This window comes from Coregonus lavaretus (genome assembly GCF_964263955.1).
Source record: "Coregonus lavaretus genome assembly, chromosome: 34".
Taxonomy (NCBI): Eukaryota; Metazoa; Chordata; class Actinopteri; order Salmoniformes; family Salmonidae; genus Coregonus; species Coregonus lavaretus.
Window position 1 is genome coordinate 35,885,233 of NC_140021.1, and position 24,763 is coordinate 35,909,995.

Here is a 24,763-nt window from a genome sequence, read left to right on the forward strand (position 1 = left end):
CGACTATTATTGCGCATAAAGGGCCGGCAGTGTACTTTTGCGCGCACATTGTGCTTTTGCCTGCGCGCAGTGTGCAGTTGCATCCGCGCAGTGTACTATTGGCCTCGTTTGCCATAACAGGCTAGCATTAAATTATAACACAAGATTTCACTCTTGACTTCAGCGACTATTATTGCGCATAAAGGGCCGGCAGTGTACTTTTGCGCGCACATTGTGCTTTTGCCTGCGCGCAGTGTGCAGTTGCATCCGCGCAGTGTACTATTGGCCTCGTTTGCCATAGCAGGCTAGCATTAAATTATAACACAAGATTTCACTTTTGACTTTGGCGACTATTATTGCGTGTAAAGTCCGGCAGTGATCTATTGTTTTGGGCGCGCAGTGTATTATTGCGGGCGCACGCAAAGTGTATTGTTTTTTGGCGTACAGTGTGTTTTATGGGAGCGCAGTGTATTGTTTTGGGCGCGCAGTGTACTGTTTTGGGTGCGCGGTCAAAAAAAAAGAGAAGCAAAGCATCCCTTCCGATAGCCGACAGAGGAGGCCTCCGTAACGGGCCAATCGGGGTGGTGGGGAGATGGTGTCCAATCAGCAGATGCCACTGCCGGCTTTATACATTTCACATGGGCATTTCGAGGCTATACTCCGACTGTCTAATAAGGAAGCTAGCGCCATGGCCAGAACCAAGCAAACCGCTCGCAAATCCACCCGTGGCAAAGCCTACAGGATGCAGCTCGCCGCCAAGGCTGCGCGCAGGAGAGCCTCCCCGTTACAGGCCCGGCACCGTGTCTCAGAGAGATCCGTCGTTACCAAAGCTCCACTGAGCTAATCATCCGCAATGTGCCCTTCCAGCGCCTGGGGAGAAAAATCGCCCTGTTCTTCAAGACCGACCTGCGCTTCCAGAGCTCCGCCGTGATGGCCCTGCAGGAGGCCAGCGAGGCTTACCTGGTCGGTCTGTTCGAGGACACCAAACTGTGTGCCATCCACGCAAAGAGGGTGCATATCGTGCCCTAGGACATCGAGCTGGCCCGCCTTATTTGCAGAGAGCGCGCGTAAATTATGAACTGATCTCCAAAATCCCACCTCAATATTTCCATCAAAAAGGCATAATTGATCTATTTATACGTGGTCCTCTGTAGCTCAATTGGTAGAGCATGGCGCTTGTAACGCCAGGGTAGTGGGTTCCATCCCTGGGACCACCCATACGTAAACATGTATGCGCACATGACTGTAAATCGCTTTGGATAAAAGCGTCTGCTAAATGGCATATTATTATTATATACGCGCAAGTCTACATTTCTCACCATGTATGTTGTTAACTAACCTGTCTAAAAGCTACGTATTGCACGTTTTACTTGCCTGAGGCGTTGAAATAAAAGGCATCAATCCAAATGGATTATCTACAATAGTCAAAGTCGCATGGCCAAATCAGGAAGGCTCCGCGCATGCGTTGCTGTATTCAGCACGGTTGAATGCATTCAGAGTCAGAGGTTGAGGATGTGTCTCTCTGGCGGGAGGTAAGCTTGGCTTATATACATACAGAGGTGGGTAGAGTAGCCAAAAATTGTACTCAAGTAAAAATACTGTTACTTCATAATAATATGACTCAAGTAAAAGTAAAAAGTAGTCATCCAAATAATTACTTGAGTAAGAGTAAAAAAGTACTTGGTGAAAAAAGTACTGAGTAACTGTTGAGTTACTTGAGTTTATTTTTTAACACAAGACAACAATCAGACAGACAAAAATACAAAATAATCATCTTTAGGCAAAGTATAGTTCATCCAATTAATTAAATAAATGAAAATGAATTACAAAATAGCATAAATTAAAATAATTCAGGTAAATTCAAGTACTTATCAAATAAAATAATAATAATAAATAACTAAGCACAAGTAACACACATTTCCAAACGTTTATACTTTTTTTTACCAGGCAGAACTAGAATGAGGCAGCCCATAAACTGTGTATGTGTGTAACTCCACGGTGACAGAACAACATTTACATTTTACATTATTTAGCAGACGCTCTTATCCAGAGCGACTTACAGTTAGTGTATACATTATTCTTTTTTTTTTTTCATACTGGCCCCCCGTGGGAATCGAACCCACAACCCTGGCGTTGCAAACGCCATGCTCTACCAACTGAGCTACCTCCCTGCCGGCCATTCCCTCCCCTACCGCTGTAGCTCCTGAGTGGCGCAGTGGTCTAAGGCACTGCTTTGCAGTTCTAACTGTGCCACTAGAGATCCTGGTTCGAATCCAGGCTCTGTCGCAGCCAGACGCGACCTGGAGACTCATGAGCGGCGCACAATTGGCCCAGCGTCGTCCAGGGTAGGGAAGGGAATGGCCGGCAGGGATGTAGCTCAGTTGATAGAGCATGGCGTTTGCAACGCCAGGGTTGTGGGTTTGATTCCCACGGGGGGCCAGTATAAAAAATATATATATATATATGTATTCACTAACTGTAAGGAAAATCGTTGTGTACTAACCTGGGATATTTACGTTAAGGATTATGTTTACCAATCGATGACAGTATTGACTCAATACGGGGTTTGCTATCCGTCGCCGTTTAAATGTCTGACATATAACCGTGCTCGAGAAAACCACAGGTAGCATAATGTATTTCAGCAGATTTCGTGCGTTTCTGTGTGAAAAGACACAAATTTATGTGCTACTTAATTCGTGCGAAAAGACAGCAATTTAACGCACAACAACCATAAACGGATAGCCTATTTTTCTTTATTTTCTTTATTATGGCTAATTAAACGTTATGAATATACAGAAATGTTGTCTTTATTTAATAATGTTTAAAACATTGTAGTTGTATGCCTATGTACTGTTTGAGATTTTCTGAACATAATTTGTGAGAAAATACACACATTTACGTGCAACTTAATTCGTGGGAAAAAATGTTTTATTAATGCTAACGCTGTTTTCTATGCTTGATTTCGATTAATACTTTGGGATACTGGTGCACTTTTGGTCAGAAAGGCCCCTTTTCCGTGTAGGCAACAGTACACGATTTTCTTCATAATGCATTTCATATTTCGTAGAGTCTAAATTACACAATTTTCTTCATTATTCATTTAATACATGTTAAAGAGGTTAATGTAAAAATAATGAAATATGTCGGCTTTCACTTATGGCACTTCCAAGGCCTTTCTATTGTGGTTATGTCAATCATATTATATACTTAGGCTATTGTAACGCGTTCAACCAGTTAGCAAGTCAGAAATGTCCGTTTCATAGTACCGACTAGCACTTGAATGCTGTATTATGCCAACTTCACATTCTCGTGGAAAATGGGAAGTTGTAACTCCCACATGATTGTGTTCAAGTGGTTTTGAAGTCGGAACAATTCTTAAACCAATAAGATATGCAACAACATTTTCACTATTTCTCACTTGTAATTCCTACTTGGAGGGTCATTCAAGTGAAACTTCCCAGTCGGAACTAGGTATTTCCGATAACTCTGATAGCACCCTGTACACGACATTAATATGTGTGATCGACAACAGTAGGGTCTGGGTCCCGGCGTGTCCAGTCCCCATACCCATTCCATAGGAGTGAGTGTCAGTAGTCTACTATATGTCCGTGCTATGTGAAGTAAGTATGGTGATTACTATTAAGGTTCTGGTCGTCTGAGATACCAACAAGTAAGGCTATACAACATACAATATCAATAAATATATATTTTCTCCTATTAGTGTATTTGAGTTTGTTCTGTCGTTTCTGGATGATTTAATTGAAATTGCAACCAACTTTCTATGGCTTGTTTTAGATATAGTGATATTTGAGAGATTATTTCATTTCAAATAACTGAAAGTGAGAGGTTGTAATTTGAATAAAGGGGGGAAATGCCATTACTGAACATGTGGTGATTAGAACAAAAGATTTTACTCTTGACTTTGGCGAATATTATCGCGCGGCAGTGTCCTAATGCCTGCGCGCAGTGGACTATTGGCATCGTTCGCCATAGCAGGCTGGCATTAGATTAAAACATAAGATTTCACTCTTGACTTCAGCGACTATTATTGCTCATAAAGGGCCGGCAGTGTACTTTTGCGCGCACATTGTGCTTTTGCCTGCGCGCAGTGTGCAGTTGCATCCGCGCAGTGTACTATTGGCCTCGTTTGCCATAGCAGGCTAGCATTAAATTATAACACAAGATTTCACTCTTGACTTCAGCGACTATTATTGCTCATAAAGGGCCGGCAGTGTACTTTTGCGCGCACATTGTGCTTTTGCCTGCGCGCAGTGTGCAGTTGCATCCGCGCAGTGTACTATTGGCCTCGTTTGCCATAGCAGGCTAGCATTAAATTATAACACAAGATTTCACTCTTGACTATGGCGACTATTATTGCGTGTAAAGGCCAGCAGTGATCTATTGTTATGGGCGCGCAGTGTATTATTGCGGGCGCACGCAAAGTGTATTGTTTTTTGGCGTACAGTGTGTTTTATGGGCGCGCAGTGTATTGTTTTGGGTGCGCAGTGTACTGTTTTGGGTGCGCGGTCAAAAAAAAAGAGAAGCAAAGCATCCCTTCCGATAGCCGACAGAGGAGGCCTCCGTAACGGGCCAATCGGGGTGGTGGGGAGATGGTGTCCAATCAGCAGATGCCACTGCCGGCTTTATACATTTCACATGGGCATTTCGAGGCTATACTCCGACTGTCTAAGAAGGAAGCTAGCGCCATGGCCAGAACCAAGCAAACCGCTCGCAAATCCACCCGTGGCAAAGCCTACAGGATGCAGCTCGCCGCCAAGGCTGCGCGCAGGAGAGCCTCCCCGTTACAGGCCTGGCACCGTGTCTCAGAGAGATCCGTCGTTACCAAAGCTCCACTGAGCTGCTCATCCGCAATGTGCCCTTCCAGCGCCTGGGGAGAAAAATCGCCCTGTTCTTCAAGACCGACCTGCGCTTCCAGAGCTCCGCCGTGATGGCCCTGCAGGAGGCCAGCGAGGCTTACCTGGTCGGTCTGTTTGAGGACATCAAACTGTGTGCCATCCACGCAAAGAGGGTGCATATCGTGCCCTAGGACATCGAGCTGGCCCGCCTTATTTGCAGAGAGCGCGCGTAAATTATGAAGTGATCTCCAAAATCCCACCTCAATATTTCCATCAAAAAGGCATAATTGATCTATTTATACGTGGTCCTCTGTAGCTCAATTGGTAGAGCATGGCGCTTGTAACGCCAGGGTAGTGGGTTCCATCCCTGGGACCACCCATACGTAAACATGTATGCGCACATGACTGTAAATCGCTTTGGATAAAAGCGTCTGCTAAATGGCATATTATTATTATATACGCGCACGTCTACATTTCCAACCACTTCGCCGGGAAAGAGCGACGCTACCGGCTACGGAAGAGACACCAACGGCCGGGTGAGTCCATTCAAAGCTACGTGGCTAATCTGAGGGATTTGGCTAGCTCTTTTAACTACGGGACACTTCAGGACGAGATCATCAGGGATCAGTTGATAGAGGGGACGTTATGTGAAAAGACATGGGAGAAACTGCTTTTGGAATCGGATAATTTACAACTAGATGGAGCTATTAAAATAGCACTCCACGTTGAAGCGGCGTTGGAATGCTCTTCAATGCTAACAGACAGCTCTGCAGCATACACTCGGCCCCCAGCCATTCTCACACAGCAGCTTCAGCCCGAGCAGGCGCACTACAACGATCACGCGCTGCGCACGCCCTCCCACGTCGATAGCTGCATGGACACAGACACCGGCATGCCCGTGCAGCAGGCACACAGACAAACCAACAGAAGTAGCTGTGGCAACTGTGGGGCTAGCTCTCACAATTCAAGGGCTTCAAACTGCCCAGCCCGTGGGAAAATATGCAAGAACTGTTCAAAATACAATCACTTTGCGAAAGTGAGTGTGTCGTTCGGCCCCTGCTACTAGCTCGAAGTTGTCGATCATCCAAGTGTCAGACTGGGTCCGAGCCCGACGGCCTCAGCAGTACAACAAAATGCCCTCATTCTGGTCGGACCCCTTGCAGGTCAGTCGACAACTGGGGCCCGCCATATTTCATGATGAGCAATGGATCACGCTGGCACGCCAGCCGCCTCAGAAAAGTCCCTGCCCCTCGAGGAACACAAAGGCACACAAAACAGACATGCAGGCCAGAGACGCCACCGGATGGACCTCCTCCACCACTACCACCCGAGCCCCAGCCTCTGTGGGCTCCCCAAGGGCCAGATCCACAAGCGGTGGCGGATGAAGAAAGGCCTATGCGGGCATGAACTCGCCCTGCTTATCTGGGGGACTACTTAACCTCTTTTCATTCTTAGGCTCCGTTAGGTGTCTTAGTCAACCTCCAGGTTAATGGACTGAACTGGCTAGTTTGGAGAGTCCATCCGTTTAAGGGTTAATGTTTATTTCTTACAGGTATCACTCTAGGTTCTTGCCCTATGGACATTTTATATATGGTACCAGTCCCTGGTTTTGGAAAGGGGGGGAAATGTTATGTATGGTACGACGTGCTGTACGTCGTACTGTACGTTGTTATGGTTTACGATAGTGTGCTGCTTTACGGATGAATGGGTTGTCAGAATGTGTGGCACATTCATTAAACGACAGAGTGATGTACAATGTGAAACTGTGCAGATTTCCGTTCTTCTACAGCTAGGCTAGATATAACAAATATGACTCAAGTAAAAGTAGTCATCCAAATAATTACTTGAGTAAGAGTAAAAAAGTACTTGGTGAAAAAACTACTCAAGTACTGAGTAACTGTTGAGTTACTTGAGTTTATTTTTTAACACAAGGCAACAATCAGACAGACAAAAATACAAAATAATCATCTTTAGGCAAATTATAGTTCATCCAACAATAAAATAAATTAAAATGAATTACAAAATAGCTTAAATTAAAATAATTCCGGTAAATTCAAGTCCTTATCAAATAAATAAAAAATAATAAAAAAATAAGCACAAGTAACACACATTTCCAAACCTTTATACTTTTTTTTACCAGGCAGAACTAGAATGAGGCAGCCCATAAACTCTCATAAACTGTGTATGTGTGTGTCTCCACAGTGACAGAACAACAGAAGGAAACACAAACATTTCATACCAGGTATGCTGAACAGAAAACTGCACACCAGAAGGAAGCGGTCAACATAAAATAATCAATAGGTGTTGATTAGGCCTACTCAGTACCTTTGTATTGCATGGCAAGCAACAGCCCTTTTTCTGTGTGCCTAGAAATTAATACTCTGATCTGTGATTAGGCCACACTGCACATCTCACTGAGCAGAGGAAAAGAGCAGCAATACACATCAACTGAAAAAGCACCAGTCCATGATAGATGGCCAAATAAAACAATATTGCAGGCCTAGTATCCCAGAACACAAATTAAGCTGAATGCATGTTCTCTAAAAGGCATCAGAGGAGAGTGATGTAGTTGTAGATGGGGCATTATGTTTACTTCCAGCTCCAATATCTAACAAGAAAAGTCAGCAAAAAAAAAGTCACACTTGTCCCCACCCCCCCAAGATAAGCAGCATAAAGCATGTATGATGTGTCTTTACAATGGAGTTATACATTAATAGCTCTGTGCTCTCTAGCACAACCATTACACAGTTAAGGGGATTAAACGCTTTGCTCAAAAGCAGCTGAGAGAGGAGCAGCTTCCCCCATCTAGACTCCCACAGACAGACAACAGATTTGGCAATATTCTAACCTTTAGGCTGACACTGGCCCTTTGACTGGTTGACTTCAGTCAACACTCCAGGAACTCTTTGGCACAGTAACATGAAAACCCTTTTATATTGAAGGCCCCACTGGGAGTTTGTGTGTGTGTGTGTCAAAACATGCAGAAACAAACTATTTCACCAAAGAATCGCTCAGTGATGTCACTATTAAGCTTCAACAGTAGCTGGCTCTCAAGGTTCTTGCTGTGAAGCTGTGATCGTTTAGCAGTGAACAGGAGTCCTGCATGACTGAAAAGTCTCTCACAGGCTGCAGATGCAGGAAGACCTGTGTTGACTTTGAGTGAAAGCTTCTTGATGCGAGGAAAGGTGTGGAGTAGATCCATACCTGCAGGGGACAGACATGAAAGGTACCTCTCCAGCTCTCCTACTTGTGATTTTCCCAACTCCATGGATGCAAAGAAGTCGTCTTCATCAGAGAGGCCGCTGTTTGCGCTGGTGACATCATCCAAGTCGGTGTTGAGGTGATTTCTGATGTAGTCAAGGCCTGTGGGTTTTAGGGCAAGATAAATCGTTTTTCAAACGAATTAAGTCTGCACATTATTCTTACCCTTCTACTGTATAGGCTGTCAAGCTGCTGATGTTTGACATTAAAAGCTACCTGAGCTTCTAACTATATTGCCACCCTGTGGTTTGTCACTGACACACTATAATCCTAAATTACAGTAATATTATACAGAGTTATATAGGTCAATGTCTACTGGTTCACATTTGAATTGATAAACAATTATATTTACCAGCATTTAAGATGTTCTCCTCTGTGGTCCAGGATGTTCTGAATCTTGGTAGGAGTATTGCTGCTGCAATCAGCTCAGGCTCTTTCATGACGTCTCCAAAACGTTTCTGGATCCCTTGCTGCAGGGCGTGAACAAGAGGTGTACACATTTTGCAAGTTGACTCCAACCTCTTCAGCTTGTCCCGCAACTGGTAAGGTGTTGGCAGCAGGAGGCCCATATGCACAGATGATTCCCCTTGGAGGATATTAAGGACCATGGCAACAGGCTTCATCACAGCAGCATACTCGACCAAAAACCCAATTTCAGCTGGATTGAACCTATAAAAGATGTAACGATAAAAAAATTACTTATAGCTATTTCTGGTACAATGTGAATTTAACTAAAATAAATTAGTTAAATGATTTCATTCAAGTCATCCACAATTGTCACACCACCATGCAAAGAAAACTTAGTTACTTGAGACAAGTGGAATCACCCATTAATCAGCAAGGCTTATTTATTTTTATTATTCTTTTAAAACAAAATATACATTTTGTCAACTTACATCTTTTTCTTTAATGCTGTGCAGACATTGCGAATTGCTTATTCTCCTTGCTCTCGGTGAATGCGCACAATCCTTTCTACAGCGAGGAACAGGGAGCTCCAGCGTGTCTGATTGGGTCGGAGAAACAGCAGCTTGCATTCACGTTCCACTGTTTCATGAGCCATGGTTGACCTGCTGGTTTTATTCCAAAGAGCATGACACTTTGCAAAAGCAGACCGAGACAGCCTCTTGTAGGTTTCGTTTGCAGCTCCTCCTGCAGCAGTGGCATCAACTGTGGATATAAGATTGAGGAGATGGCATGCACACTTTTGGTGCCTTGGAAGTTGGTACTCAAGGCCTGTGTTGTCATCCAGAATAGCAGACACATCTTGACACTCCACCTCTGACTCACTCTGATCTTCTGTTGCATCATCAAGGGTGGAGTCACTCTCCTCTTGTACATTGATGGCTTCCTCCTTTTTCTCCTCACCATATAATCGAAAGGCCTTCAGGAAGTTTGAGCCACTGTCTGTTGTCGCCATGGTCACTTTTTCCCTGATGTGGTACTCAGAATGTATTTCCTCTAATGCAGCAGCACGGACATCAAACGTGTGCGAGCCTTTGACAGGTCTACAAGCCAATGCAGCGGAGTGCCTCTCCAGTGAGGTGTTGTCTATCCAGTGACAGGTGACACCTAAGTAGCTACGTTGTCTGGCAGACCAGCAGTCTGTTGTGGTAGCAACATAGTTCACAGCACTCAGCTTTTTGATGATTATGCTCTTCTTGTGTTTTGCAGCTTCTTGTATTCTTGTGCATAACGTTTTCCTTGTCATTACTGTTTGAGGTTGCAAGGTTTCTATCAAAGTCTTGAAGGATGGCGTCTCAACCACAGAAAATGGTTGGTTGGCCTCACATACAAAATTTAGCACCAGCTTGTCAAGCGTTGCTTGTGTTACCCGTCCTGGGGCAGCGAAGGCTGTGATTTTTGCATTTTTCACAAGAGTATCACTGGAAGAGGAGGACTTACGCTTTCTGTGGTTCTCTAGTAAGTCTGTGTACTTTGCCAGTTTGTTGGGGAGAACCCTCTGTGGATGAAAAAAAATCTGTAATTTTCATCATACACGTCAACTATGACAGACAAATTGAGAAATTTGTTTCCAGAAAATCACATTGTAGGATTTTTTATGAATTTATTTGCAAATTATGGTGGAAAATAAGTATTTGGTCACCTACAAACAAGCAAGATTTCTGGCTCTCACAGACCTGTAACTTCTTCTTTAAGAGGCTCCCCTGTCCTCCACTCGTTACCTGTATTAATGGCACCTGTTTGAACTTGTTATCAGTATAAAAGACACCTGTCCACAACCTCAAACAGTCACACTCCAAACTCCACTATGGCCAAGACCAAAGAGCTGTCAAAGGAACCAGAAACAAAATTGTAGACCTGCACCAGGCTGGGAAGACTGAATCTGCAATAGGTAAGCAGCTTGGTTTGAAGAAATCAACTGTGGGAGCAATTATTATGAAATGGAAGACATACAAGACCACTGATAATCTCCCTCGATCTGGGGCTCCACGCAAGATCTCACCCCGTGGGGTCAAACTGATCACAAGAACGGTGAGCAAAAATCCCAGAACCACACGGGGGGACCTAGTGAATGACCTGCAGAGAGCTGGGACCAAAGTAACAAAGCCTACCATCAGTAACACACTACGCCGCCGGGGACTCAAATCCTGCAGTGCCAGACGTGTCCCCCTGCTTAAGCCAGTACATGTCCAGGCCCGTCTGAAGTTTGCTAGAGTGCATTTGGATGATCCAGAAGAGGATTGGGAGAATGTCATATGGTCAGATGAAACCAAAATATAACTTTTTGGTAAAAACTCAACTTGTCGTGTTTGGAGGACAAAGAATGCTGAGTTGTATCCAAAGAACACCATACCTACTGTGAAGCACGGGGGTGGAAACATCATGCTTTGGGGCTGTTTTTCTGCAAAGGGACCAGGACGACTGATCCGTGTAAAGGAAATAATGAATGGGGCCATGTATCGTGAGATTTTGAGTGAAAACCTCCTTCCATCAGCAAGGGCATTGAAGATGAAACGTGGCTGGGTCATTCAGCATGACAATGATCCCAAACACACCGCCCGGGCAACGAAGGAGTGGCTTCGTAAGAATCATTTCAAGGTCCTGGAGTGGCCTAGCCAGTCTCCAGATCTCAACCCCATAGAAAATCTTTGGAGGGAGTTGAAAGTCCGTGTTGCCCAGCGACAGCCCCAAAATATCACTGCTCTGGAGGAGATCTGCATGGAGGAATGGGCCAAAATACCAGCAACAGTGTGTGAAAACCTTGTGAAGACTTACAGAAAATGTTTGACCTGTGTCATTGCCAACAAAGGGTATATAACAAAGTATTGAGAAACTTTTGTTATTGACCAAATACTTATTTTCCACCATCATTTGCAAATAAATTTATTAAAAATCATACAATGTGATTTTCTAGAGAAAAAAAATCTCATTTTGTCTGTCATAGTTGACGTGTATCTATGATGAAAATTACAGGCCTCTCTCATCTTTTTAAGTGGGAGAACTTGCACAATTGGTGGCTGACTAAATACTTTTTTTCCCCACTGTATATTACTTTGGTCATTTTTCCTTTAACCCATTAATGTTGTAGGTGCGCCTTTTTTCAACAGTTCCCAATAGAAATCTGTACGGCACCTGCTGCTATTTCAACCTCTAAATGGCCGCCTATGAAAAGCCAAGTGACATTTACTCCTGATGTACCGACTGACCTGTTGCAACCTCTACAACCACTGTGCTTATTATTTGACCCTGCTGGTCTTCTATGAACGTTTGAACATCTTGGAGAGAAATGTGCCCTTAATGGCCACGTACTGTTGTAATCTCCACCCGGCACAGGCAGAAGGGCACTGGGCACCCCTCAGAGCCTGGTTGTTCTCTAGGTTTGTGCCTTTCTAGGCAGTTTTTCCTAGCCACCGCGTTTCTACATCTGCATCGCTTGCCGTTTGGGGTTTTAGGCTGGGTTTCTGCATAGCACTTTGTGACATCTGTTGATGTAAAAAGGGCTTTATAGATCCACTTCATTGATTGATTGATTGATGGTAGAATTGTCAAAATACCAGTGGTAAAAGGTGTGTACCTTGATGAAACCTCAAAATGGTACGTACAACGGATTCAAAAATGGACATTTCAAACCGCAACTGTATGGGAACAAAATGGACATTACATTTTACAATGACATCCTTCATTAAAAACACCTATTTGGTATCTCTTGTATACAAAAACACAATGGAAAATACAGTGGCAGTGACCCTTTAAAACACACCTTGCAGAATAAACGTGTCTTCCTTACCCTCTAACCTCTTTAGCCTAGATGACCGCCACGGGCCCATCGGGGACGGGGTCCCAGACCGCAATGTGCTCGAGCCCCGCCTCTCGGTGACCATCCCCCGGTAGGCAGAGGTTGGTCCCAGCACAGATTCTGTGCCCCAGGCGGCTTCACCAACAACAAGCGGGCCTGTGGTAGAGGACACCGTTCCTGACCTGCTACCAGAAAAAATGAAGGGAGAGAAGAGTTCCAAAAGGCACCTCAGCGTTTAACTACGAAGGTGTTACAAACTAACCCTGACATTCAGTCTATGACAATTGTCCTCTGGCCTGTCATTCTGCTTAAGACAGTCATTTGTTCTTGAGGCCTGTCATCTTGACATTGAGCTTTGAGCAGTCCAGCTCCACAAACACTTTCTTGAATGCCTTGAACGTGTACTCCGGCTTTTGGGGGTGGCTGAGATTCAGAGCATACAGTGAGGGGAAAAAGTATTTGATCCCCTGCTGACTTTGTACGTTTGCCCACTGACAAAGACATGATCAGTCTATAATTGTAATGGTAGGTTTATTTGAACAGTGAGAGACAGAATAACAACAAAACAATCCAGAAAAACGCATGTCAAAAATGTTATAAATTCATTTGCATTTTAATGAGGGAAATAAGTATCTTGTCCCTGACATCCTTGGAGAGGTCTTTGGTCTTGGCCACGGCGGAGAGTATGGAATCTGATTGATTGATTGCTTCTGTGGACCGGTGTCTTTTATACAGGTAACACGCTGAGATTAGGAGCATTCCCTTTATGAGTGTGCTCCTAATCTCAGCTCGTTACCTGTATAAAAGACACCTGGGAGCCAGACATCTTTCTGATTGAGAGGGGGTCAAATACTTATTTCCCTCATTAAAATGCTAATCAATTTATAACATTTTGGACATGCGTTTTTTTCTGGAAGTTTTTGCTGTTATTCTGTCTTTCACTGTTCAAATAAACCTACCATTCAAATTATAGACTGATCATTTCTTTGTCAGTGGGCAAACGTACAGAATCAGCAGGGGATCAAATACTGTTTTCCCCTCACTGTATGTCATGCCAAGAAGAATGGCAGAAGCCTTTGCAAAACTCAGACCGGTGATCACTTAAGGATGACGCCTACCTCCTCTGGACCATCACTCGCCACGGCACCCTCCTCGTTGATCGCATAGATTTGCTTTACATGTTGCGCAAGGTCTTGCAGGAAATGACCCCCCTCAGCTTCCTGTAGAATAAATAACACACAAATACAGACATTCTGTCAATGTGGGGAACACATTTTATTCCACCTGGATTACGACATGCCCTTATTTGTTATCAGATTGCAGTGAACATTCTCTCCCTCTCTCACACACGTGATCGAATATCCATGGATGAAAATGCTTTATTGCCCCCACACGGTAGTCTTTAATGAGGCCACCTCCAGTAAAGCTGAACAATAATTCCTCACTGAACTCACATCATGACCCTGATATAGAATAAAATCACTGATCTCATTGGATTCAATCTGTGCATGTGAAATATATGAAATCACAGACCCAAGTATCCTATATTAGCAAAAGGTGTACAATAGCACAGTGGGGCCCGTGGCTTAAATTGCAGCACCGAACATCAGCCAGCTAAATACAAAACAGTGCATTTTTCCTGAGGATACTTTACCATCCAGCATGACCCGCAATCTGTCTGAAAGTACTCCTCCCTTGGAATGGAATAAGGACTTAGGGGTGTCCTGCATAAACCTTGCCTCAAGATGCTTTGCGGTGAGCCTGTGGAATTGTTCATTGATCTGAAAGACAAATACTGAAATATCATCAAGCAAGGCTCATAACAAAGAGGTTTGTCATAGTGAAGACATCATTTGGCATTTTCTTTTTTTGCCTGCCGACTCACCTGAGAGGCTTCTAAACAGAGCAGGCTATCTGTCTCAACACGGTTGATACGCTACTAGCTAGTTCGCGCTAATACAGACAAACCTAAATTAGCTAACGTTAGCTTAGCTTAGAAAGTAACCTAGCTAGCTACCTACTAGCTAAAGGTAGTATGACACAAATAAGGGGACGCGGAAACGTAGCGTGGGACGCCGTATTCTCGGCATATTCAACAGCGTATAAATAATGCATTACCTTCAACAATGTTATCTTGTGATCAAGCCATCAATGTTAGGTGATTTTTGGTGATGTCAAAATGTTAGCAATTAGCAAGTTTGAAATTTCAGTGAAAATACTATTTTCAGCTTTTTGATGAGCGGTTTTGAGAAAAAAAAAACTCACGTATTATCGCCATTCGGGCCCCAGTTGTTGGCCACCTTACTATTCAGTTCCATTACAAGATATATCCGTTCAATTTTGTTCAAGAGACACACGGCCCGCGTACCGGAAGTGTTTGACTAGTTGGCTAGGCTTCCGGTAAAAAATAATGAATTTCCTGTCCAGTTTTCATTGCGTGGCCCGGTGCGCCCTCTTGAGGACGATTAAAAAATGTTCCATCAGCTACAATGTCTCATCATTTGTCTTATAGATTCATCTTATGTTTTGAGAAAGTAGATAACAGTTTAAATCTAAAATATGAGTATTAATAATTTACATCAAATAAACCTTTATTTTCAGTGATGTGCATTGACATAAACAATGAAAACACTTGGAGTTTGTTGCAGAGATGCACTTGGAAAGTAAAGGAAGAACTACACAAGAGTGGTTCCATATATATATATAGCATTTTAGACTTATTTTTTTGTACAAATAAATAATTTCTTATGAACACAAACAATTAAATCTCGACCTCCATCCTTATATTGTCACAAAAATCACAATAATATTCCAGCTCCACCGCTACCTCTTGATCCCACTGCACACACCTGCAGTGGAACCAGTGCTGGCAGAAGTCACAGCACAACCATGGCACCTCGGATCTACACTCCTGAGAGGAGCTTGCAGGCGGATCACGCTCCCCGCAGCGAGCACAGCAGGTGGTCTTCTTTTATACCAAATAATAGATGGATTAATATGGTTTTACAAAATGTAGAAGTTCTTCAGCAACAATAGTAATTGATACAACTGAGAGAGAGAGAGAGAGAAAAACAGATGAAGTACCTGAGAGCGGTGCCATGGGTGGCGTGACCGACGTGACCGGTGGAGCTTTTCTCTTCCTTTTCTGTGCTGCAGTTTGAGAAAAAGTACTGTTAGACAGAGCATGTTTCATGAAAACCCTTTTCCACTTTTTTACACCAACACCTCTGGAGGAAGCCGCAGAGGTTTTGGAGGAGGTGGAGATGACTTGAGGGCTGGTGCTATGCACTGTAGATATGTAAAGAGATATTCTGTTGTTTACATTGCTGTTGTATAAAACAGATAACAAACAGTCATTTTTATGTAATTTAACACGCGTTTACCTGTGGAGGTGGCGGTATTCAAATTGCAGGGGGCCAGGGACACCAGATGAGGCCGCTACGGTGGTGTGACCAGGGGAGTCTGAGGAGGCAGTTGGTCCAGAGGAGGCCGTGTTGGTGGTGACAGACAGGGTGGGTGGTGTGCATCGCGGTGGCGGTGGACAAAACCGCCGACGATGGCTTGGAGGAGCCGGTGTTTGTAACGGTGGGGTTGAGGGGCCGACGACGGTGTGGCCGGGAGAGTAGGCACGTGGCCTTCTGCAGCTGGGGACTCCGGCGGCTCCTACAGGTGTTGCACACCGGGAGGCACTGGCAGTGGTGATACAGCTGTCAGGAGTGGTTCCGGCAGGGGGTCCCGCAGAGGCGATGGCGCCAATGGTCTCATCCACGGCAGGCCTCTCCTGTGCCCTCTGTGTTCTGAGGGCTGCCCGACGCTCTTTCTCCTCTGTCTCGGCCCTCTCCTTCTCACCCCTCTCCTGCCACCGGCGCGTGTATTCCTCCCCGGTGAGGCACGTGGCGACCACAGCGACTCTTCTGTATCGGTCCATCCGATACTTCAGGACAGTAAGGATGTGCGCCAGGTCCTTCGCTATCAGCCCACCCTCTATTAGGGGGTGCTCTTCTAGAGCTAGGCCTGGGACTGGGACTGGAGAAGGGGCTGAGGGTCCTCCTGTGGTCGCTGGGGAGGAGGCGCTGACAGATGGCACAGTGCTGCTGGTTCCAGGAGAGACGGTGGTGGGACACAGTAGGGACAGAGACAACATTAAACGGGACCCTTCAATGGCTGAAGGGTCAAAAAGGGAAGAGGCCACACTTATTAAACCCTTCCACCACATAGCGCATGTCCTTGCATCGCTGGTACGAGTAGCGGAATACTCTGGCAAATTCTGATTTGTTTACCATGTAGGAGTGGTCAAAATGGCTAAGGTCTCCAGCTACCTTGGAGAACTCAGCCTTTAAAGGGCCAAAGTATGCCACGTCCAGCGGCTGCAGGACACGGGTGCAGTGTGGTGGAAGACAAAGAAGTAGAACCCCTTCCCTTAGTGCCGCCGCGAGCACCTCCGGGTCCATGTGGCTATTGTGCCCATCGAAGAGGAGAAGGAGAGGGCGCTCCTTCACTGCATGCTTAATGAAGTGCAGAAACCACTTCCTGAACATGGTCCCCGTCAATGTAGCCACCGCTAGCCAAGGCTTGGGGGGGGGGGGGCATCCAAGTGTGTAGTGGCCACCGGGGAAACACTTGGGGTAGATGATAAAGGGGGAGGGGGGAGGATTGGGGGGGGGACATCCTCCCCAGCTGCGTTGACGCAGGCCAGCACTGTGATGTGCTCCTTGGTCCCAGGAGCCTGCTGGTACACGTGTTTTGCGGGCCGGGGAGCAAGCACTTTGTGCCTGCTCTGGTCGCTACGAAACCCAGACTCATCGCAGTTATAGATTTGTCTGGGTTTCTCCCTCAACCCACTCTCCTTCAAGTGCTTCTCATAAGAAGCGAAGAAGGTGTCCATCGTCAGACGCGTGCCACACTCAGCACTCCCCCTGTCCTGGGTGTCCGGCCTCCTCACGCGCAGGTTCTCGTGGCTCCTCCTGAACATTTCCCACCACCGCTTCCCCAGTGGTGGGATTGTTTCCCCTGGGTGCCGAAACCTACAATAGAATAGAATACATATAAGTGTCCATCCAGGATGAAAATGTTTGTTTTGGCATCACCATACACATCCACATTTACATCACACACATTGAGAACAGTCAGTCCACCAGTCTACATACATAAATACAGAGAACACCAAATACCTGCATATTTTGTCGGCGTATTTCATCAGCCTCTGTCTGGTGAAGGGGATCCCATGGCCGACGCAGTAGATACAGTACTGCACCAGAGAATTTTCATCCTCTGGTGCAAGCAACGTGGGCGGTCCATTGCGACAACCACGGGTCACCAGGCCGCTCAGCCTGTCCGCCAGGGTCTGCCGAGGTACACCACGCACCTTGGTAGATAAGAAAACCAAACTGTTACTAGCAGATAAACATCACATACACACGGTACTCTCCTAATAACAAAATAAGCCTAACCTTGGCAGCCTGGGGGATAGCCATCCCTGCCCAGCAGTCCTCCATGGCACGGAACACGTCCACTGCTTCCTCTTGACTTTCTCCACGCTGTGGTGTTAATACATGTACCTAAATAACTTGGCATACTATACACATTTTGGAAAGATATCTGAATATGTATACACATTTACATTTCACAGCCAAGGCATTGAAAGGTGATGAACGTTTACACAATAACTAAAAGTGTACCCAAGTTTTTTGTGTGATGTTATCTGTAATGACAATTAGTGTCCCAATGAGTTTAATATTGATGGATACATTGTACAATTTGACTAAATACTACCTCGATGTAGCTGTTGTAAGACGAAACATACCCAACAGTGATAGGTGTCAAACAGTTCACGGGTCAAAGTTCCAAATACATTTTTGCAGATTGTGCAAAACGCCTCCGTCTGATACGATAAAGCTTGACCACATTCCGCTGTTTTCGTGATATGTATTATCTAACGCTTTAAATGTTTTCCCTTTTTGCTGTCTTAGCACTTCTATCAACATTTAGCAACTAAGCTAGTAACATTAGAAAATCCGTTAGCTATTTTTCAGAGGTAAACAGATGGATATTACATGATGTGTGGTCTGTCGCGCAGTCGAATTTTAGAATACGCAGCGTGTTCCACTAAATGTGTACATATAACTTATTTGAAAACGCTCAAAACCTGCCTTCACTTTCTCAAATTGCACTGAAAATGGGTGGTCAGCTAGCTAGAAGGGTGTCGTTAGAAGCAAAACGTACCGTTGAATTTAAACGTTGACCTCGCAGCGATTTAGTCATCCTACCGCTAGAGAGTGTCAGAGGTTTGGGGAAAATTAGCTACAAGTTAGCTAGCTAGTCTAGGCTAGGCTACGTTAGCTAGTAACACATGACCAAACGAGAGCTCGCTAACCATCGGTCACATACGACCCAACAAATGTGCAGACAAAACATGTCATCCAAAAAACTGTCATGCAGAGGCCCAAACTTTACAGTGGAGCACGGAGGCCATCTTGTGGTTAAATGTGGGTACTGCACCTCATGGTGATTCCCTTTCAGCATTTGCTCTTTAGGCCAGCGTTTCCCAAACGCGGTCCTGGGGTCCCCAAGGGGTGCGCGTTTTGCGTTTTGCCCTAGCACTCCACAACTGATTCTAATACTCCAGCTTGATGATGATGAGTTTATTATTTGAATCAGCTGTGTAGTGCTAGGGCAAAAACTCCCAAAACGTGGCCCGAGTTTGGGAAACCCTGCTTTAGGCTAATACTAGCCTATTAGGATGACTTGGTTCGATCGCTTTAATGGCAACTGCTGAACTCTGGTTTTCACTAATTACTTGTCCCAGGTCACCATTATGAATCCAATAGCAAAACAAATGTTTCAAAATTGCTCAATAGTGAAAAAAGGCCAGGAAACGATGGGTTCTCAGCAATATTTCACCAACAACCAATCACTATTCACGCATAGACATTAGGATCATCAACAAATATTCCTAAGTCATACTACAAAAGGGTTGTAACGAAATGGATTTGTCTGTTCAATACAAGTTCAACGTCAAAGAAAAAGTGCATCACCACAACAAACGTGTCTTTAGATACACTGTAAAAAATGACTTTGTGGAATGTACTCAAGCTATTACAGTCAACAAAAGCACACGTCATATTGTTGAGTAGATCTTTTTGCTTGTTTTTATGAGTAGATAAGCTTGAGTAAGTTGAGTTGATGTGGTCCAATACATTGAGTAAAGATGATAGAGACGTAAAAATGATTATATTACGTTGATTCGACTCAAATAGACATTGTGTTATTTTACCTGAATGATTCATCCTATTATGTATTTAGACCAACTTACTTTGGATTCAGTCAATCACATCCCTTAAGAGAAAAGGTATCCGGACACCGGGAATCCATTTATTTAAACATCAACGGTTTGCAAAACATCTGTTATTATGAGTTGACAAATTACTGAATTGCTATCAACACTGCAGGTAAATCCTGATTGCTGCAGGTAGGCAACACCGTAGAAATAGGAACTACAACACTAACAACAAGTGACATTTACTCCTGATGTACTGACTGACCTGTTGCAACCTCTACAACCACTGTGCTTATTATTTGACCCTGCTGGTCATCTATGAACGTTTGAACATCTTGGAGAAAAATGTGCCCTTAATGGCCACGTATACTGTTATAATCTCCACCCGGCACAGGCAGAAGGGCACTGGCCACCCCTCAGAGCCTGGTTGTTATCTAGGTTTGTGCCTTTCTAAGGAGTTTTTCCTAGCCACCGCGTTTCTTACATCTGCATCGCTTGCCGTTTGGGGTTTTAGGCCGGGTTTCTGTATAGCACTTTGTGACATCTGTTGATGTAAAAAGGGCTTTATAGATCCACTTAATTGATTGATGGTAGAATTGTCAAAATACCAGTGGTAAAAGGTGTGTGACCTTGATGAAACCTCAAAATGATACAACGGATTCCAAAAAGGAAATTTCAAACCGCAACTGTACGGGAACAAAATGGACATTACATTTCACAATGACATCCTTCATTAAAAACACCTCTTTTGTATCTTTCGTATACAAAAACGCAATGGAAAATACAGTGGCAGTGACCCTTTAAAACACACCTTGCAGAATAAACGTGTCTTCCTTACCCTCTAACTTCTTTAGCCTAGATGACCGCCACGGGCCCATCGGGGACGGGGTCCCAGACCGCAATGTGCTCGAGTCCCGCCTCTCGGTGACCATCCCCCGGTAGGCAGAGATTGGTCCCAGCACAGATTCTGTGGGCCAGGCGGCTTCACCAACAACAAGCGGGCCTGCGGTAGAGGACACCGTTCCTGACCTGCTACCAGAGAAAATGAAGGGAGAGAAGAGTTCCAAAAGGCACCTCAGCGTTTAACTACATTTACATTTACATTTTAGTCATTTAGCAGACGCTCTTATCCAGAGCGACTTACAGTTAGTGAATATATATATATATTTTTTTATACTGGCCCCCCGTGGGAATCGAACCCGCAACCCTGGCGTTGCAAACGCCATGCTCTATCAACTGAGCTACATCCCTGCCGGCCATTCCCTCCCCTACCCTGGACGACGCTGGGCCAATTGTGCGCCGCCCATGAGTCTCCTGGTCGCGGCCGGCTGCGACAGAGCCTGGATTCGAACCAGGATCTCTAGTGACACAGTTAGCACTGCGATGCAGTGCCTTAGACCACTGCGCCACTCAGGAGTTAGAGACATGGAGACAGAGAGGTGTAGTAAAGAGACAGAGAGGTGCAGTAAAGAGACATGGAGACAGAGAGCTGCAGTAAAGAGACATGGAGACAGAGAGGTGTAGGAAAGAGACATGGAGACAGAGAGGTGTAGTAAAGACACAGAGAGGTGCAGTAAAGAGACATGGAGACAGAGAGGTGTAGGAAAGAGACATGGAGACAGAGAGGTGTAGTAAAGAGACATGGAGACAGAGGTTTAGTAAAGAGACATGGAGCCAGAGAGGTGCAGTAAAGAGACAGAGAGGTGCAGTAAAGAGACATGGAGACAGAGAGGTGCAGTAAAGAGACATGTAGACAGAGAGGTGCAGTAAAGAGACATGGAGCCAGAGAGGTGCAGTAAAGAGACATGTAGACAGAGAGGTGCAGTAAAGAGACATGGAGACAGAGAGGTGCAGTAAAGAGACATGGAGCCAGAGGTGCAGTAAAGAGACATGTAGACAGAGAGGTGCAGTAAAGAGACATGGAGCCAGAGAGGTGCAGTAAAGAGACAGAGAGGTGCAGTAAAGAGACATGGAGACAGAGAGGTGCAGTAAAGAGACATGGAGACAGAGAGGTGTAGGAAAGAGACATGGAGACAGAGAGGTGTAGTAAAGAGACATGAGACAGAGAGGTGCAGTAAAGAGACATGGAGACAGAGAGGTGCAGTAAAGAGACAGAGGTGCAGTAAAGAGACATGGAGACAGAGAGGTGTAGGGAAGAGACATGGAGACAGAGAGGTGCAGTAAAGAGACATGGAGACAGAGAGGTGCAGTAAAGAGACAGAGGTGCAGTAAAGAGACATGGAGACAGAGAGGTGTAGGGAAGAGACATGGAGACAGAGAGGTGTAGGAAAGAGACATGGAGACAGAGAGGTGTAGGAAAGAGACATGGAGACAGAGAGGTGTAGGAAAGAGACATGGAGACAGAGAGGTGTAGTAAAGAGACAGAGAGGTGCAGTAAAGAGACATGGAGACAGAGGTGCAGTAAAGAGACATGGAGACGGAGAGGTGCAGTAAAGAGACATGGAGACGGAGAGGTGCAGTAAAGAGACATGAGACGGAGAGGTGCAGTAAAGAGACATGGAGACGGAGAGGTGCAGTAAAGAGACATGGAGACAGAGAGGTGCAGTAAAGAGACATGGAGACAGAGAGGTGCAGTAAAGAGACATGGAGACAGAGAGGTGCAGTAAAGAGACATGGAGACAGAGAGGTGTAGTAAAGAGACAGAGAGGTGCAGTAAAGAGACATGGAGACAGAGGTGCAGTATGGAGACATGGAGACAGAGAGGTGCAGTAAAGACACAGAGAGGTGCAGTAAAGAGACATGGAGACAGAGAGGTGCAGTAAAGAGACAGAGAGGTGCAGTAAAGAGACATGGAGACAGAGAGGTGCAGTAAAGAGACATGGAGACAGAGAGGTGCAGTAACGAGACATGGAGACAGAGAGGTGTAGTAAAGAGACATGGAGACAGAGAGGTGCAGTAAAGAGACATGGAGACAGAGAGGTGTAGGAAAGAGACATGGAGACAGAGAGGTGCAGTAAAGAGACAGAGAGGTGCAGTAAAGAGACATGGAGACAGAGGTGCAGTATGGAGACATGGAGACAGAGAGGTGCAGTAAAGAGACATGGAGACAGAGAGGTGCAGTAAAGAGACAGAGAGGTGCAGTAAAGAGACATGGAGACAGAGAGGTGCAGTAAAGAGACATGGAGACAGAGAGGTGCAGTAAAGAGACATGGAGACAGAGAGGTGTAGTAAAGGGACAGAGAGGTGCAGTAAAGAGACATGGAGACAGAGAGGTGCAGTAAAGAGACATGGAGACAGAGAGGTGTAGTAAAGAGACATGAGACAGAGCGGTACAGTAAAGAGACATGGAGACAGAGAGGTGCAGTAAAGAGACAGAGGTGCAGTAAAGAGACATGGAGACAGAGAGGTGCAGTAAAGAGACATGGAGACAGAGAGGTGTAGGGAAGAGACATGGAGACAGAGAGGTGCAGTAAAGAGACATGGAGACAGAGAGGTGTAGGAAAGAGACATGGAGACAGAGAGGTGTAGTAAAGAGACAGAGAGGTGCAGTAAAGAGACATGGAGACAGAGAGGTGCAGTAAAGAGACATGGAGACAGAGAGGTGTAGGAAAGAGACATGGAGACAGAGAGGTGCAGGAAAGAGACATGGAGACAGAGAGGTGTAGGAAAGAGACATGGAGACAGAGAGGTGTAGGAAAGAGACATGGAGACAGAGAGATGTAGGAAAGAGACATGGAGACAGAGGTGCAGTATGGAGACAGAGAGGTGCAGTAAAGAGACATGGAGACAGAGAGGTGCAGTAAAGAGACATGGAGACGGAGAGGTGCAGTAAAGAGACATGGAGACGGAGAGGTGCAGTAAAGAGACATGGAGACGGAGAGGTGCAGTAAAGAGACATGGAGACAGAGAGGTGCAGTAACGAGACATGGAGACAGAGGTGCAGTAACGAGACATGGAGACAGAGAGGTGCAGTAAAGAGACATGGAGACAGAGAGGTGTAGTAAAGAGACAGAGAGGTGCAGTAAAGAGACATGGAGACAGAGAGGTGCAGTAAAGAGACATGGAGACAGAGAGGTGCAGTAAAGAGACCGAGAGGTGCAGTAAAGAGACATGGAGACAGAGAGGTGCAGTAACGAGACATGGAGACAGAGAGGTGTAGTAAAGAGACATGGAGACAGAGAGGTGCAGTAAAGAGACATGGAGACAGAGAGGTGTAGGAAAGAGACATGGAGACAGAGAGGTGTAGTAAAGAGACAGAGAGGTGCAGTAAAGAGACATGGAGACAGAGGTGCAGTATGGAGACATGGAGACAGAGAGGTGCAGTAAAGAGACATGGAGACAGAGAGGTGCAGTAAAGAGACATGGAGACAGAGAGGTGCAGTAAAGAGACATGGAGACAGAGAGGTGTAGTAAAGAGACAGAGAGGTGCAGTAAAGAGACATGGAGACAGAGAGGTGCAGTAAAGAGACATGGAGACAGAGAGGTGTAGGAAAGAGACATGGAGACAGAGAGGTGCAGTAAAGAGACAGAGAGGTGCAGTAAAGAGACATGGAGACAGAGAGGTGCAGTAAAGAGACAGAGAGGTGCAGTAAAGAGACATGGAGACAGAGAGGTGCAGTAACGAGACATGGAGACAGAGAGGTGCAGTAACGAGACATGGAGACAGAGAGGTGTAGTAAAGAGACATGGAGACAGAGAGGTGTAGTAAAGAGAGAGAGACAGAGGTGCAGTATGGAGACATGGAGACAGAGAGGTGCAGTAAAGAGACATGGAGGCAGAGAGGTGCAGTAAAGAGACAGAGAGGTGCAGTAAAGAGACATGGAGACAGAGAGGTGCAGTAAAGAGACATGGAGACAGAGAGGTGCAGTAAAGAGACATGGAGACAGAGAGGTGTAGTAAAGAGACATGGAGCCAGAGAGGTGTAGTAAAGAGACATGGAGACTGAGATGTGCAGTAAAGAGACATGGAGACTGAGATGTGCAGTAAAGAAACATGGAGACAGAGAGGTGCAGTAAAGAGACATGGAGACAGAGAGGTGCAGTAAAGAGACATGGAGACAGAGAGGTGTAGTAAAGAGACATGGAGACAGAGAGGTGTAGGAAAGACACATGGAGACAGAGAGGTGCAGTAAAGAGACAGAGAGGTGCAGTAAAGAGACATGGAGACAGAGAG

The 24,763-nt window shown here is 45.3% G+C and overlaps 1 protein-coding gene across 1 annotated transcript in view; it reads right to left on the bottom strand.

The window, feature by feature from the left end:
• Positions 1–11,696: 11,696 nt before the first annotated feature.
• Positions 11,697–24,763, bottom strand: part of LOC311109188 (uncharacterized protein) — a 45,431-nt gene continuing 32,364 nt past the window's right edge. The window contains exons 3-10 of the mRNA XM_084152027.1: positions 20,469–20,659; positions 17,805–17,891; positions 17,526–17,719; positions 15,738–17,378; positions 15,439–15,504; positions 14,009–14,135; positions 13,473–13,574; positions 11,697–12,539 (exon numbers count right to left, since the gene is read on the bottom strand). Of these exons, the coding sequence (XP_084008153.1) occupies positions 12,492–12,539; positions 13,473–13,574; positions 14,009–14,135; positions 15,439–15,504; positions 15,738–16,570 (1,176 nt within the window). The 5' untranslated portion in view covers positions 16,571–17,378; positions 17,526–17,719; positions 17,805–17,891; positions 20,469–20,659 and the 3' untranslated portion in view covers positions 11,697–12,491. The remainder of the gene's footprint in view (positions 12,540–13,472; positions 13,575–14,008; positions 14,136–15,438; positions 15,505–15,737; positions 17,379–17,525; positions 17,720–17,804; positions 17,892–20,468; positions 20,660–24,763) is intronic.